The sequence below is a fragment of the Lagenorhynchus albirostris genome, chromosome 10, assembly GCF_949774975.1.
Source record: "Lagenorhynchus albirostris chromosome 10, mLagAlb1.1, whole genome shotgun sequence".
Classification (NCBI taxonomy): Eukaryota; Metazoa; Chordata; class Mammalia; order Artiodactyla; family Delphinidae; genus Lagenorhynchus; species Lagenorhynchus albirostris.
Window position 1 is genome coordinate 44,790,156 of NC_083104.1, and position 18,040 is coordinate 44,808,195.

General features: G+C 38.7%; 1 protein-coding gene across 1 annotated transcript in view; it reads right to left on the reverse strand.

Moving 5' to 3' along the window:
* ULK4 (unc-51 like kinase 4) overlaps positions 1 to 18,040 on the reverse strand; it is a 506,210-nt gene that overhangs the window by 277,466 nt on the left and 210,704 nt on the right. Inside the window, exon 30 of the mRNA XM_060164074.1 lies at positions 14,361 to 14,409. Coding sequence (XP_060020057.1) covers positions 14,361 to 14,409 — 49 coding nt within the window. The remainder of the gene's footprint in view (positions 1 to 14,360; positions 14,410 to 18,040) is intronic.

An 18,040-nucleotide genomic window follows, 5' to 3' on the forward strand; every position in this document is an offset into this window, starting at 1 on the left:
TTAGGAAGAAAGGTAAATGTCCAATATGAAAAAAAATATTTACACGATGTACTTTAATAAATAATGGATTGGATATTCTAGACAAATTCAAATTTCCAAAGTAAATTAAAGAAGGAAAAAAAAAAACCCTGAAGAGCCAATAACCAGGGGAGAAATTTTAAAGTTGTCAAAAAGTAATTAAATGAGGAGAAGAGATAAATCTCCTGTATAGAAAATTCCAAATAATTTACTTAGATACTCTGCCCTCAAGAAGGTGGAACTTAATCCCCAACCTCTGAGTGCCTAATGACTTGCTTCCAAAGAGTAAAGTATGGAAATGGGGGGAAAAGTAACTTTAGAGGAACCTGACAAAGTCCAACCACATAATCAAGGTTAACACACTCAGTGACAGGTCTTGTTGATTGCCTGTACCCTTGATATGATGTGATGAAAACAGCACCTTTCCTCTGTGGTATTCCTCCCCCAAGCCCATAACTATCTCATCATGAAAAAAAAATTGGACATACTCGAATTATGGGATATTCTTCAAAACACCAGTAACACTCAAAACTGCCAAGGTCATCAAAAACAAGTAAAGTCTGAGGAAATGCCACAGCCTAGAGAAGATTAAGGAGACATGATAAGTAAATATTCAAGTAATCCACAGGAAGGCAGGAGAAAGAAAACGGAGAAAGAACCAAAAACAAAAACAAAAAAGGAAAAACAGAAAAATAAAATGGCAAACTTAGTATCTAACATCAATACTTACATTAAATATAAAAGGTCTCAATAAATCACTGAAAAGACAGATTTGAAGAGTGGATTAAGAAATAAAAATGACCCAACTATATGCTGCCTACAAGAAACTCATTTTAACTATAATGATAAAGAGAGGCTGAATATTTAAAGGATGGAAAGGGACATACCTTGCAAACATTTATCAAAACAAAGCAGGTGTGGCTATATTGATATCAGAAAACACAGACTTTAGAGGAAAGAAAATTAAAAGGAACACAGATATTACATAATGACAAAATTATAATGATAAAATGACATGATGATTCAAATCACCAAGAAGACTTAACGATCCTAAATATGTATGAACCAAGCAACAGAGATGCAAACACACGGAAACACAAACTGGGAGATGAGAAAAGAGAAAGAAACAAATCCATAATTATAATTAAAGACTTCAACACCCTTCTCTCCTCAACTGATAAAATAACTAGAAAGAAAATCACAAGGATATAGAAGTCAACACCACCATCAACCAAAACAGTCTAATCAACATTTATACAACACTTCAACCAATAACAGCAGAATACATATTCCTTTCAAGCATCCACAGAACGTAAACCAAAAGACCATATCCTTGGCCATAAAACAACCCTCAAAAAATGTACACAAATTGAATGATGCAGAACATGGTGTACCAACGTAGATTTTCTGCTTTTCATACTGTACTACAGTTAAGTGTGCTACAACCACTGGGGGAAACTGAGCACAGTACACAGGACCTCTCTGTGCCACCTTTCCAGTTTCTTGTGAAACTATAGCTATATCCCAATATAAAGTTAAGAACAGTAGTAGGCCTGACATGAAAACTACAGACCGATTTCATACATTTACAAATACTTAAGTAAAAACCCTTCTACAAGTTCACGTATTAAATCTAGCACGACATTAGAAATAATAATGCATTATACCTTAACTATATAATAGAGCCACGTAACACCTAAGGCTACTCTGTGCCAGATGACAGGCGAGGCTACAGAGACAGGTGTGGCTCCTTATTCTCATAGTGCGGACGAGGTAGAGAGGTGTCTGAAATTCAAAGGATGAGATGCACTCAGCCATGCAAGGAGACGGGAGAAGAACATTCTGGGGAGAGGGACTAGTAGAAGCAAAGGTCCTGAGGAGGAGAAAAGGAGGCCTATGCGTAGCCTATTCAGTAAACTGAGCTGTCAACATGATGACAGCACAGTCAGGAAGGGAAAGTGAGGATGACATGAGGCGGGACAGGAAACCACAGTCAGATCATGCAGGGTTCGGAAGGAATTGGATCTCATGATGTAGGTGATAAGAAGCCACTACAAATAGAAATATGCGCTGAAAGGTTCTCACATAAGACACGGAGTGGTGTGACGTACACTTCCATATTACATGGAGGATTTAATTCTGAGACGGAAGAGAAAATGCAATGTCTGATGCCCATACGATGTGACATATAAAGATAGAGCATAAGTGTGCTAGAGATGAATAAAAATGGATGAAACGACCAGAAGATACCTAGTATTCACGAGTCATTAAACATATATAAGACATCTGGGCCCTAAATGTTCATGATACACTAAATATTAAACTAAATACTAAAATAGCAGATACCAATACATGAAGTTTTAATTAAGCCACACATTGGTGACATCTACTCAGGTGTGTTCTTTGCTTAAGAAACACAAATAAAACCCATGGATGGTCAGCAAGTTCACTGGCAAGTACAGCCAGGGCCAACTATACATGTCGCTCCAAGTATGTGCTGTTGGCCTGAGATACTTTCCATCGGTGGGAACTGTTCCTCAGACGCAACTCTGAGGAAGGCTGATGCAGCCTGGGGGTGCGGGGGGAGAGCATACGAACACACTGTTCCTCAGGATTCAGGTGGAGTGTACTTCACTCTGCTTGCACCCTATTAAAACGTGTTAATTTACCCTATGCCTTACTTCTCACTATACGCACTTAATTGGGTCAATAAATCACGTGATGTGAGTTTTTTTATTTGATCTGTGATCCCCTATGTCCAATGACCCTTGGTTACTTTGCCTGGTAGTATATTGGGAGGTAATCATTACATCAGGGTAATTACCTACATGATAGTAGGCAAACTGAGGTAAATTAAAGATGCATATTGTAAACCCTACACCAACCATTAAAAGGTAAAATACTCAACTGATATAAAAGATGGCTGGAAAAGACAGAAATAAATGAGAAAGAAGAACAGAAGATGCGACATGAAACTAGTAGTAAGATGGTAGATTTAAATATTTTTAATGAAAATGTTCTAAACACCTCCAAAAGAAGACTAATATTTTAAGACTGGATAAAGAGGTAAAATCAAAGTACATCTATCTCCAGGAAAACACCTTTAAATACAAAGATGTAGACAGGTTAAAAGTTAAGAGATGGGAAAAGATATGCCTACTAACACTAATCAAAGAAAGCTGCATGGGCTTCCCTGGTGGCGCAGTGGTTGAGAGTCCGCCTGCTGATGTGGGGGGTGCGGGTTTGTGCCCCGGTCCAGGGGGATCCCACATGCCGCGGAGCGGCTGGGCCAGTGAGCCGTGGCCGCTGAGCCTGCGAGCCCGGAGCCCGTGCTCCGCAACGGGAGAGGCCGCAACGGTGGGAGTCCCGTGTACCGCAAAAAAAAAAAAAAAAAAAAATTAAAAGAAAAAGAAAGCTGCAGTGGTGATACTAACATCAGACAAAGTGGGTTTTAGAACAAAGAATATTACCAAGGAGAAAGAGGAGCATCTCATAATGATAAGGAGTTCCATTCCTCAAAACGACACATAATCCCAAATTTAATTTTTACATGGAACGACAGAGCTTCAAAGCAGAAAACAAAAGTGATATAACTGAAAGGGAACTAGCCAAAGACACAATTTTAGCCAGAGACACTATTACCCCTCTCTCAGTAAGTGACAGACAAGTAGACAGAAAACCAGTAAAGACACAGAAGACTTGAGCGACACTAACAACCAACTTGACTTAATTGACATTCACAGGACATTCCAAGCAACAACAGCAGTTACACATTCTCCACAAGTATATAGGAAACATTTACCATAGACTGGGCCATAAAACAAGTCTGAAGAAATTGCACAGGATGCAAATCATACAAAGTATGTTCTCTAACCACAATGTAATTAAGTCGTAATCAATAAAAAATACATTTGGGCCCCAAATATGGGAAAACTAACTAACAGACTTCTAAATAATCCATGAACCAAAGAAGAAATCACAAAGGAAATTAGAAATTATGTTGAACTAAATGAAAATGACATAAAACATATCAAAATTGAAACTAGGACAGTGCTTAGAGAGATATTTATAGTACTAGGTGATTACAGTAATAAAACAGAGAAGTCACAAACTGATGACCTCAGCATCTCTTAAAAAATCAGAATAAGAGCAAAAAATGAAACCCAAAGGAAATAGCAGAAAAGGTGTAATAAAGAACAGAAATTAATGAAAAAACAAATAGGAAAAACAATCAATAAAACCAAAAGCTAGTTCCTTCAGAGGGCAAATAAAGGCAGTAAACCTCCAGCTAACTAAATTAGAAGGGAACTAAAAAGAGAACACTCAATTTTTCATCACTGTTCAAAAAAGCAGTATCAGAAATGAGAGGGAGGCATCACTATAGATTCTCAGACACTAAAAGGATAATAAGGTAACACCATAACAACTTCATGCCAATAAATCTCACAGCTTAAATGAAATATACAAATTCCTTGAAAGATACCAAAAGAAATAAACTGAATAACCCTCTATCCAGTAGTGAAAATGAATTTGTACTTTAAAAGCTTCCCACAAAGATAACTTCAAGCCCAAGTGGCTTCACCGGTTATTTTTACGAAATATTTAAGGAGAAAATAAATACCAATTCTAAAAGAAAATTTTTCCCAAAAATTTGCAGAAGAGGGAACATGTTCCAACTCGTTCCCTGGGACCAACACTACCCTGATACAAAAAACAGAAAAAGATTATAAGGAAAGAAAACTATAGAACAATATCCTTCATGGACATAGTCACAAAAATACTTAAAATTTTTACTAAATCAAATCCAGCATTATATATTAAAAAAATACAGCATGATCACATGGGTTTTAACTCCAGGCGGCAAGACTGTTTTAACATACAAAAATCAATCAATAAATTCACCATATTAAAAAATGTTTTAAAGTGATTACATGATGATTTTAAGAGATAAAGAAAAAAAATCCATCAGTGAAATCTCTCAGCAAACTAGGAATGAAAGGGAACTTCTCAACCTGCTAAAGGATTCTAACAAAACCCAATGGTTCAAATCAGACATAATGCTTTCTCCCTAGGAAAAAGTAAGTATGCTCAACAAAAGAAGCCAGGGATTCATTAAAAAAAGAAAAGAGTCCATCCCTTATTACTAGTTTATATAAAATTCTAGGAAATGTAACCTAATCTATAGAGACAAAGTAAATTAATAGTTGCTTGGGACAGGAATGGGGGTAGGGAGGGATGGGTTAAAAATAGGCACAAGGAAATGTTGGTGATGATAGGTATGTTCATTCATTATCTTGATTGAATATTTAGGTAAAAACTCATCAAATTATATTGATACATTTAATATATGCAGCTTACATATGTCAATACAGACAATAAACAAAATACAGTGAATGAATGATAAATATGGCATTTCAAGTCACCATCATGATGAATTACATCAACGAACACCACTGAAAGAATTTGGTGATGATGAGAGGGAGGTATGGGGAAGAGAAAAGCTGGACTTGTAGTCGTTCCTCACAACAAAGTTATTTTGGAGCAAAGCTTTAGGATTTAATGATAAAACCATAAATGTATAGAATAAAAGATGGATTAATACTTTATAACCTTGTCGAAGAGAAGTTCTTTCCTAACAGAAGCTATAAGCAAAAAAACTGATAAATTTGACTCTGATATTAAAAAGCACACGGGTCAAAATACAAACAACTGACAATTTAAAACAGCCGTCCCCAACCTTTTTGGCACCAGGGACTGGTTTCGTGGAAGACAATTTTTCCACGGACCGGAGTGCGGGGATGGTTTGGGGATAATTCAAGTGCATTACATTTATTGTGCACTTTATTTCTATTATTATTACGTTGAAATATATAATGAAATAATTGTACAACTCACCATAATGCTGAGGCTGAGCTAAGGCGGTAATGTGAGCAATGGGGAGCAGCTGTAAACACAGATAAAGCTTCACGCACTGGCCCACCGCTCACCTCCTGCTGTGCGGCCAGGTTCCTAACAGGCCAAGGACCACCGGTACTGGTCCGTAGCCCAGGGCTTGGGGACCCCTGATTTAAAAGACCAGTAACACTCAGTTGTGAGTATGGCAAGGCAGGTGTTGTTTTATACTACTGCTGCGTGGGGAATTTTATATTACCACTCCAGAGAGTAATATTAAAATACAAAAGATGTATATACTTTGGTGTAATATGCAACTTTTAAGAACGTATCCTATAGAAACTCACACAGATGTACAAAGATATTCTCTGTTCAGTGCTGCTCATATTAGCAGAAAGTTGGGGGGGTGGGAAACCTGAAATGTCCGTCAGTGGGGATTGGCTAAATAAATTGTGCTAATACAAAAAATATTATATGGCCATCAAATAGAACAAATAATACATATGGGTGTACATACATACATACATACACATACACACACACACACACACACACACACACACACACACACACACACACACCCTGCTGCCATGGACATTGTAAAGTAAGACAGATATAAAATATATTATTTAGTAGGGTCCCATTTTTTTAAAAAAAAGAAGAGAGAGATAATACATATGTGGGGGACTTCCCTGGCAGTCCAGTGTCTAAGACTCCACACTCCCAATGCAGGGGGCCTGGGTTCGATCCCTGGTCAGGGAACTTGATCCCACATCCTGCAACTAAGAGTTCACATGCTGCAACTAGAGATCCCGCATGCCGCAACTAAAGATCCCGTGTGCCGCAACAGAGATCCCACATGCTGCAACTAAGACCTAGTACAGCCAAATAAATAAATATTTTTTTAAAAATACATACATGAAAAACAATGAGGAAAATATGCATCAAGCTGTAGGCTGTGATACTATGGAAGAATTTCCCATTCTATCTTAGACATTTCTGTACGATCTGAACTTTTTACAAGCACGTATTGTTTTTGTTGTCAGAAAAAAATAAACCAAAAAATCCTGAGTAATAACTTGCCCTTACTGGCATCTCATCATAGTGTTTCTCCAATTTGGTACCTCTAATAAATCCAAAACGCAATTCACTTGCTAGAGCTATTTAAAAAGCTCTCCTTTCCCCATAAATCTGTAAACTGCTTTACTGCATCAGATTTCCTGGCTCAGCTTGAAAATCCTTTGCAGCGAGGGGGTAAGCACATAAATTCTGCTTTTTCTTGCTCATCCAAGAAAACAAACGCAAAGAGCATCAAAAGCAAATGCTAGTAGATGTTTGCTGCTTTAATCAAAACTAGTAACTTTTTACTGATATTTCCATATTCTCAAAAAAATGGGTATCTCAATAATTTTGTTCATGAATAAACTTATGGGGTCCTACATTACTGAGGAACTTTCAGATAACATAACATTCACTGGTCATATATTGAGAATGAATGATCACTGCTTTTAAACTTGGCTCTTCCAGTACCTCTTTGTATATACCACAAGCTACCTCACCTTGTTCTATCTATCAAAGGACCCCAAACACACAGGGCTTTGGAGTAGTGAGAATGGGCAAGGCCTGATGACCACAGTGGGCATTTTAACAGAAGCCTGAACCCAAAGTTGACCAATGGCCAATCACTGGGCATCCTCATATATTGCAGAGTTAGGAAAGAAGTAAAATTGAGTGGTATCACTAGTCATGGCCGAAATTCAGGGGAGCTACAACCACACTGCCTTTTGTGAGTACATTATACTGAAGAACACTGGCGCTTCCTACCGTTTCATCTTCCAATCCACCATCAAGGGGCGAAAGGTCAGCTGTGATTGAAGAAAGGGTCTAAATATAACAGCCATGCCTCACTTCCCTCACTTGTTCACTAATAAATCAAAACGTACTGAAAAACCAAAAGCAGGGAGGGCAATGTGCTGGGGACAAACGCGGTTTGGTTGTACATAGAGCAATTTCCTCCTAAAGCGAAAGTCACAATGTGACTGAGGGTACAAGACAGGAAATCACCTACTGCAGCACTATGCAACAGAAATATAATGCAAGCCACGTATTTTTAATATTCTGAAAGCTGCAGTAAAAAAAAGAAAAAGATAAAATTAATTTTAATAATATTCCATTTAGCCCAACACACCCAAAATACTGCCATTTAAACATGTAATCAATACAGGAAAATTAATCAGCTACGTTACACTCTTTTTTCCCTTGGAAATTTGGTATCTATTTGACACTCTGAGCGCATCTCAATTCAGACAGCCACGTTTCAAGTGCTTGTTGTGCTATATGTGGCTACTGGCTACCATATTGAAAAGCGCAGGTCTGCAGGAGAAATTTAATCAACAGCACAGGCAATGAGATGAGTGCAGGGGGACAGGCTCACATAAGTACCTAAGATTCACAGCCCTTCAAACAAGAACACCGCCTCTTCTTCCAGTACTATACTAATTCTTTCGCTTGTTCAAAATTTAATCCAGTGTTTGTTTTCTCTTGATTCTCCCTTATAACACCTTATTGGACCATGCGCCTCTTTTCACTGGTCTGTAACTCATTCTTGTTGAGGTTTCATTTATTTGCTATGCCCTAATTTTACACTTACTTCTTCACAAGTCTAATCCCACGATCAATTAAGAATAAAACCAAAAAAACACAAAAGCTTAACACTCTTAGAAAGTACATTATTTGACATCCTATCACTTTCTACTTCTACGGTTTGTAACTAGACCATCTCCTTACAGAGAAGGAAGAGGGAATAGTACCTGTTTCCTCAAAGTGAAGCCCAGGAACTAGAGCAGAACTAGAAACAAGAATGATGATGATATCATGCAAGATTACACTGACTTGGGAGAAGCCCTATGTAACACACTCCCAATATATGCTCTGTGATTGGCCAAAGATATCCTAAGCCCTGTTTTAGCATTTTTTCAGTGGATATAACATGTAGTTTTTATCTTAATACAGTCCATCTTCTTTCAAACCATTTGGGCTGATTATGCAGTAACTAGTCATGCTTGAGTCCAAGTATACTGATAGAAGTTAATTTTACTTAGCTTCAACCCATTTATTCAGCTAACCAGATAACATTGTATTGATCAGATCAAAGCCATTAGTTCAGCTGCTGTATGGGCAACTTCACTTCATTCAATCCAGTATCAATACATTGCACACTGGCCCCAGAGAGTTATTCTGTAAATATCAGTTTACAGAACAGATCTGCGCAAATCCATCTCCTTCCTCACCCCCACTGAACAAAACACTTCGAAGTACATACTTTAATGGCAGTGTGTTAGCAGTGTATAAAACCATCTTCGTATACACCAGGAATTGGTTATAGAGCTCCATCTTACAGTCTACAGAATCCCTGACAGGTATCCACGTAGACTGAAGATTCAGATTTATCCCCTGCATCCAGTAAGTACTCTTTGTGTAACTTTTAAAGTACCTTCCTGAGTCAAGCATTTTGAAATTTTAATCAAATCATGTTTTCTATTTTAGCAACTCATGCTCAAGTGCAGAGCAGCACTTATTAATGGCATATTGGACACAAGCATGCAGACGCTTAAACTTATAAGTAACTTGTCATTTTAACGCTGAGAACCAATTCACATTAGATGGGCTGCAACTAGAATGGAGCAAAGTAATTTTAGAAGCCTGATGAACGCTCAGGATTGGAAACATTCCTTAAATGTGATGAGGCTACCAGTCTGTACTACTTTGGTATTTCAGGGACTAAATCCTTTAGGTTCCAAAGGTTGGTAAAGAGGCTCTTTTCTAAATATACAGTTGACTTGGAAGATTTACTCAAGCTTGCTTCAACTGCTATCCTCGAGAACTGTTAAAACAATATAATTGTCAAACTCGTGTGCTGTTAATCCCACTTTTATTGTTAACATTTGCCAATGAGATTGCTCTTTAATTGTCTGCTCTGGAATAGACACATAAAATATCATGACAGCAATATTTTGGCACATATTGGAAAATCTGCTATGAATATAGATTTTTTTTCCAATAAAATACAGGTTGCCCATATTACTTGGCATTAAAATGATTTACGGAAGTAGGTCAAAACATAAACCACTGAAATAAAATGAAGAGAGATTAGAGTTATAGCAAAACCCAAAGGCTGATCCATCCAAATTCATACTTAAGACACATTTCAAAGCAATATCTACTCTTTGGAAAGTGGCAAAGGAGAAAGAAGAATGTTTTCCATCCTGCTTGCCAAGCAACTCTGCACTCAAAAATCAAGCCACCAGGTCCTCCTATGATTGACTTTCTCCAGGAGCCCACATTTATTGAGCAGATCCAGACTGCCTCAGAGTCATAGACCCTGTATGTGGGCTGTATGTGGGAATTGAGTCAGCTAAAATCAATGCAGGCTGCCTGAGCCTCCACTCCCCTCAACACAGCTGCCTTGTGCTGCCAGTGAAAATGCGGTGTCTGCCAGGGAAGCAGCACCGAGCTGCTGTGACAGCTCCCTTTTGTAAGCTATCAGCTACCTGGTTCTTCCCACCGCTTGGCCTGCCAAGAGTGGGGACACTTGCAGCTGGAACACAGGATTAAAAACATCCTGCCTGTTCTCTGGCCTGAATGTGGTGTTAGAACTCCTGGACCCTTAGATGAGATCTCTGAGACCGGCTCTATCTTTTAAGCTCCCTTCCCACAGTCCCTTTGGCTGATGTCAAAAGCCTCGCTGATGGAGTCCTGCGGGTGACTCCCAGAATCCAGCTTTCAACCCATTTCAAGTTTCCAGTATAAGCCCATGATCCTAATCCTGATCCTCTCCCAGACCCAACCCCAACGGCCAGGCAGCAGAGGGGCTCAAAAAGTCTTCTTTTAAATAGAGGATCCTGATTTTTTTTAATTTTTAAATTGGAGTATAGTTTATGTACAATATTATATAAGCTACAAGTGTACAAGATATTGATTCACATCTTTTCAAGGTTATACTCCATTTACAGTTATTATAAAATACTGGCTATATTCCCCATGTACAATATAGCCTTGCAGCTTATTTTATTCATAATAGCTTGTACCTCTTAATCCTCTACCCCTATATCGCCCCTCCTCCCTCCCCTCTCCCCACTGGTAACCACTAGTTTGTTTAGAGGACTGTGATTCTGAAGAGCATAAATTATTTGCAAAGCCAACAAATAAGAAAGAACCACAGTATAAAGCCCTGCGGGAATCTGGTCCCAAACTGCTCACTCCCTACCATCTCTCCACGGCCCTGGTGCAGGCACATTTAAGTACTCACCACCCCCAAAGCTGGAATGTCCCCTCTCCTCACAACAAGCCGCTCAAGGCCCTTGTTCAAAGGTTACTTCTTCTGTGAAACTCCTCTCCCTACACGGAGCAGAGCCAATCACTCCCTCCCCTGGAGTACACAGTATTCTCTTTCTCCCTTGAGAAACCTCCTACCAAACAGGATGACAAATTTAGAATTCTGCTGCCTTCATTTTCACCTCCCTCCAAGCCTGCAGGAAAGACATGGAAGCTGACTGCAATTCCTGCCCACCAGAAGAAACAGCTTTGCTTTGTAATGAAAAACATCTAGGAGAGGATGTCTTACACTGTGGGTAAGAGCGTATCATACGAGGAACTCTAGAAAACAACGATGTTATAAAGCCCACTATCAGGCTCTAAGTACATCAAACCGAAGATGGAAAACAGTTATGTGCTAAGAGTGAAGAAAAAAATCATCAAGAGGTCACAGTGGACCACCAGCTAAACGAGTCAAATGCTGTTGTGTTTTTTAATGAGTGGCTAAAAGACACAAACAGTAGCCAAAGGGTCTCGTACAATCTTTTCATTACGTCTCGTTCTGATCAAACCATTGCTAGAAGCTGCTATATATATACGCCAGACACCACCTAGGCCCTTGAACTTAGAAACCAAACCCAACTGAAGTATACACTGTGTTTTCTTGAATCCAGGAATCCATCAGTTCTAAAATACACCATTATTTTATCAAGCACTAAAGAAGAAAAATGCTGCCAATTAAACTATGGCATGGTTTCTTATTACTTAGAATTTTCATTTTATTTTTATTGAAAGAGCTCTTTTAAACTTAGACATATATTTTTCTAATATATCGTTCTTGGGCACTAATAAAAAGAAAAATAAAACTGAAGTGAATTGGTTAAGGCAATGACAACCAGGTCACCTGGCTGAAAGCAACAGTAAAATGTCATTGGTTTGGGAAGTATAACCTGGATTCAGAAATGTTAAAATATGAGGGGGAAAAAAAAAAAGTACAGCATAGAATCTATAAAATATTATGTCTAGCTCGGTGACAAAAATTTAGAAAGGACAAGGTAATAGTTCATAGGATAACTGCTACAAAGATACTTCATTGATTAAAAATGTATTTATACAGAGAAAGAAGTAGTGATCATTCAACTCAAGAAAGTCAAAAATAGAATAGAGATTCAATAATGTTTTTCAAATACATCAAAAGTCCTGTCCCAAAAAGCAGTGATTTCCAACTGTTTTTTTTCTTTACTTTTTCTTAGCAGCAGGACCTCTTTTCAAAATAAGGGCCTACAAAACACTTGAGCATGGAGCTGTTCCGGCAGGAGGAAAAGCCTCCTCCCAGAAATGCCTCCGAGGTCACAGGGCTCAGGACAAGTTGAAATCCTGACCTGGAAAGTATATGTCACTTCTGCGCACCCGCAACAACAGCTACAACACAATGACAGGGGTTTCAATGGTGGCATTAATCAGTTAAACATTTGCGCAATATGAAGCCTTGCTAGGTGCTTGTTATACAAAGATTCATCACGTATGGAGGGGTTTTGGTAACATACAGGGAAGAATTTTCCATGTGTGGGATTTTAGACCTTGAGATGATTGCCAAAGGCTGGGTAGAGAGCTTTCTATCAGTCACAAAAGGAGCTGTATTGACCTCAGCAGGTCAGAAGCCCTCCTGGCACAGCAAGGGGATGAGTCACATCCATGGGTTTAAGGTCCAGTCTAACTCCAGCTCTCTCTGTCTGCAGCACCAAGTCTCTTTTCAAGCGCAAGCCAGAGGTGGCTGAATGTGGACAGCTTTGGCTCCTGCCCCCTGCCCAACCGTGCAGCCGAACCCAACATTAACGGCACCCGTGGCCCTCCAAAAGCAAATCCAACTCCACAACGAATTAGCAAGTGATGTATGTCCTACTGAAGGTGGGAGATGCACATACCACTGGGCAAAGCTTAAAAATCCCCACTAGACAGCTGATGATCTCCATGGTTCTTCATCTCCTTTTCTCCCTTTCTTCTCCTGATACTGTCTCTAAAATCCCCTTTGACTATCTGAAGCAATACAATCCTCTCAGCATGGCAGCTCTGGGTCGTCTTGTTGTCACTTGAGCGTGCTTTGGGAATACTACGCATGCCCACCCCTACTCCCCGCCTAACTCAAATAGCTCAGCAAACCCAACAGCTCTCCACCAAAAAAAGGGCGATCTGCAGCTAAGAAAAATAATGTTTTTACCATACAGCCCTATCAGCACACAAACAACTTGTAGATTAATAATTTAGGATGATTAAACAGGGCTAATCTTCCATTGGCAGGGTTAGGGGACAATAACAGCTATTGCTCTACTGATGACCAAGGCAGGCTCGGCTGATCTGACTGCGGACATGTCCCCCTCCTTTGTCCCTTGCACTGTCAGTCAGCTATGGAGGGAAACATTTTGGTAAAGGGGGGACAACCCACTCAGGTACAAGAGAACACTTCTTTGGCTAAGGGCACTCCCTTGCTATAAGTACCAACTGAGTTTTCAGCCTAATTCTCAGATTTCTATTTAGTATAAATAGGGATTTATCAGAAGTGAGAAAAGCCAACCCTACGTCCCATTTTATTCTCTACACATAGGAACCAGAGAGGAAAGGTTTTCTTTAACAGATGGTTTTCAATCAAGTTGTGTTCTATGAATGGAAAAAATGGTGTACAGAAGCTAAGCTATTCTACGTTCTGAAGAAGACAACTTCTGCCCATAAGCATAAAATTGTTGATCTGACCCAGTGATGACAAAGTCAGAGAGCTTCATGGTGAAAATCAGAAAATTCATATTGAAGCACAGTGATCGTCATTCTGCCCTTCCTCCACAAACCAACCTCAGATACAGTATTCTTTCTATATTAGATAACATATTTTTTAACTTTATAGAAATAAAATGCAAAGGATTTTCAGAAAGAGGGCAGGTCATTAAACAGCATCCCTACACAATTTCAGAGCTGGACAAGAGCTCATACAAGGAAACTGAGGCCTAATAAGGTTAAGTGACATGATGGACACACAATCCTTCTGGGCAGAGTTAGGGTTAGAACCCAACCAAACAACGTGGTCAAAAAAACTTTAAAAACTTTTAAATTTCCCTTGAATTTCAGACGCACATTTCTTCTCTTACCAGAATTACATCAAAAATGCGGGGGATCAGTTTGCTTTCTTCCACAAGTCTGTTAAAAAATGAAAAGATAATTTATTAATTATTTTAAAATTATTTAAACTGCTACCCTGATATGGAGCATTGCAGCCCCATGTTTTATTGCTTAAATTCTGTGACTGAAAAATATTATGACTAAATACTCATTTTAATACACTGAACTACATCTAAACACAAGAAATATGAGGCTTCTTTGCAAATGACTATTAGCTTAGCCTCACTGGACTGTAGCAAGTAAAACCTCAGACTGATATTTATAAATGTAAAATTTTATTAAAGTTCACAATTATTATAAAGACTGTCAAAATAGGCAATGCCAGTTGAAATAATGTAACCAATCCTCCCTGTAGTTAAATTATTAGCATGCCACACTGTAATCTTTCATATATGCCTCATTAGTTATCTTCTCAGCCTTAATGATTTAATGTACAATGATTTTTAATGATCTTTAAAAAAGGTAGACATCAATCACTCAATAGTTTCTAGGCACTTTCTCTCATCAAACCTAGTTATAAATTGTCATCTGTTTGTAACAGAAGAATTTTTTCATGCTACTTAAGGGAAAATAGCCTTGATTCAAAAGTGATGGTTTTTTAAGGACAATACTTCAATCTCTAAATATTCCTTTATTCCAGGGGTCAGTAAACTTTTTTCTATAAAAGGCCAAATAGTAAATATTCTAGACTTTGCAGGCCACACAGTCTCTATAGCATCTACTTACCTGTCTCCATAATGTAAAAGCAGGCATAAATAATACATAAATGAATAGGCATGACTGTGTTCCAATAAAATTTTATTTATAAAAACAGGCAGTGTCCCATATTTGGCCCACAAGCTATAATTTTCTGATCCTGCTCCAGTTTAAAAAAAACAATCAGATTCCTTAACTTGATTAGAATTTACTTTGTAGGATAAACTACAGCACTTAAGACAAGCATGTTGTTTTCGTTGCATGTATGTGTTGTTTGTCTATTTCACAGAAAACGCCAGGAGGACAGGAAGGGAATTTATCGCCTGGCCTCCCTAGAGCTTGTTTGCCTATGATAATACATTGATGAAAGAAAAGCCTATGAGATTAGCCAAAAAAAAGATCACAGTGTTTTACAAATATCTGTTAAGGAAAAGTGAGATACAGAGAGAAGTCTCAGAGACTGAAGCACTTAGAAAGCCCTAGCTCAGTATCCAGCAAAAATAAACGCGATGATTTCTGTAGTCTCGACATATTAGAGGGAAAAGGTTTTGACTACAGATATTAAATTCATTTACATTCTCTCACTTTCCTGGGCAACTGAAGGCTCAGATGTGAGGATGGAGCTCCTTATACCACGCCTGGGCAGGACAGGAAATGCACAGACTCAGGACCAAGCGCAACTTTACGTCAGCACATTCTTAATCCTCTTCCTCAGCTTCCTAGATGTTAACCACATCGTTTGCTAAATAGGTCTTTTTCAATTTTTATGATATATACTTTTATTAGGCCCAGGCTGAAAGAGCCAAGCACATACATCTCCAAGTGGCCCTAGCAACCACAGCCAAGAAAGTCACAGGGACACAGGCACCACTGCCTCCCCAACGGTACCTAGAAGTGACAGCTCCCTGTATCACAGTCTACCCCAACATTCAGATCCAGAAGCAGCCACTCACAACACCAGCCTCTCTGTGATGGTATTTTAAAATACATTCTATTACTAACATATGATTACATAAACGACCTTAATTCTTTCTTAAAAATTGCAACTAGTTCGCCTCCTGGTCTCTGCATGACGAGCAGGCTGGCCTGCACTACCTCTTAAGTCTCCTTCAAGTTCTAACACTTCGATCCTCACATTCTTCTGAACACAATCAACCAGAAAAATTTCGTTCTTTGATTTGACTAACACATAATTTAGAGCCACATCTGGTAAATATAAAGGGAACTCAAGCTAAATAAAATCACTTTTAGTGAAAAAAAAGTTTTTTCTATGACATTTTCTGTGACTCGTGAACTAACCTCACACGTAATCCCAAAAGCACTCTAAAGCAGGTATGGGACAACGGTGGCTGCATACACTTACAACTATCTGAGGCAGCATTTTTCCAGACCATGGGAAGTGACTGATAAGTGGGCAATGAGTTTACTGGCTATCGAGTAGCATTTTCTTAATTTAAAACAATACAATAGAAAATATTCAAGGGTGTCACACACAGTATTGTCCGTGGCATTTTTATTTCACTTATGCGTCTGAATACATGTACTGGGTAGTGACATAAAATGCATTTTGTTTTATTGTGAGTTGTATATAAAATATCTGAAATCCACAGATTTTAGACTGCTTTAGAGACCATAGTTTTCAATATGTTCTTAAATTTTGATTTTAAAAAATACGTCTCCTTACTTTAAGCATCTCCTTTCATATCATCATAAGTCCAATTAGTAGCTCGGTTCTCAAATGATCAACCCTTGATATGCTCTGAGTAATGGAGCTCTCTTGCTCTGACCTGGTCCTCTGGGGAGCAGCTCCGGTGCTCAGGCCTCTGTAGAGCAGGGAGGAGGAGGCTTACCTCTAAGCAAAGTGGATGTGGCCGGTTCTCAGGGATTTATTCAGGCAGCAGGTCTTAAGTCATCACAGAGACTTTGGAAAATCATGACTCAAAAGGCTATCTTGGGCTTCCCTGGTGGCGCAGTGGTTGAGAGTCTGCCTGCCAATGCAGGGGACACGGGTTCGTGCCCCGGTCTGGGAAGATCCCACATGCCGCGGAGCGGCTGGGCCCGTGAGCCGTGGCCGCTGAACCTGCGCGTCGGGAGCCTGTGCTCCGCAACGGAAGAGGCCACAACAGTGAGAGGCCTGCGCGTACCGCAAAAAAAAAAAAAAAAAAAAAGGCTATCTTATCCGGGGGCTCTGTTGTGGTTGGCCCCCATGATTTAAATGACCAGTATCATCTTACTACGAGTCTGTTATTTCCTAAATTTGAAAAGAATGAAATTTCTATGGTTTATAGACAGCCTGAAGGACAGGAAGGGAAAAGATTTATCTGAATTTTTTAAACCAAAAACAAAGTAGAGATCTTTTTGAAATTATCCCAAATCTTCAAAGGATTGTGAAGCTAGTAACTGTAGCACAGTAAACTTTTCTTCCTTTATGTTAGCCATCTAAGCACACTGTATTTAAGTGATTCCAGATGATTAAATTGAAATATACTGCCCTTTCCAAATTCCATTCTTGGGACTACTTTACCTTGGGTTTTTTGTTGGGGAGGGGCGGTTCTTCTTCCCCTTAACAGTGTAATTTAATGATAAGATTGTACATGGTGAAAGAGTTTTCCGTAAAGGTTTTATTACAGGAGATTGACTGAGACTTTGTATATACGTGGTTTATGTTATTAACAAAAGAGGTGCTGTTTGAATTAGAAAATTTTGAATGAATTTATGAAAATCTTTAGGATACATTATTTGGCATTCTAACTCCCTCCTGTTCTTAATGTAAATGTTGCCACTGGTATTGGGAAATTTTTAAAAATCTATTTATTGATAAATTATTGATAATTTTTAATTGATAAATCATTTATTGATAACATTTTCATGTATTTATTAATGCTTGATTACTCATTTAAAATACCATGTATTTAAATTCTGATAAATACTTAGTTGAGATTTATCTCTGGAA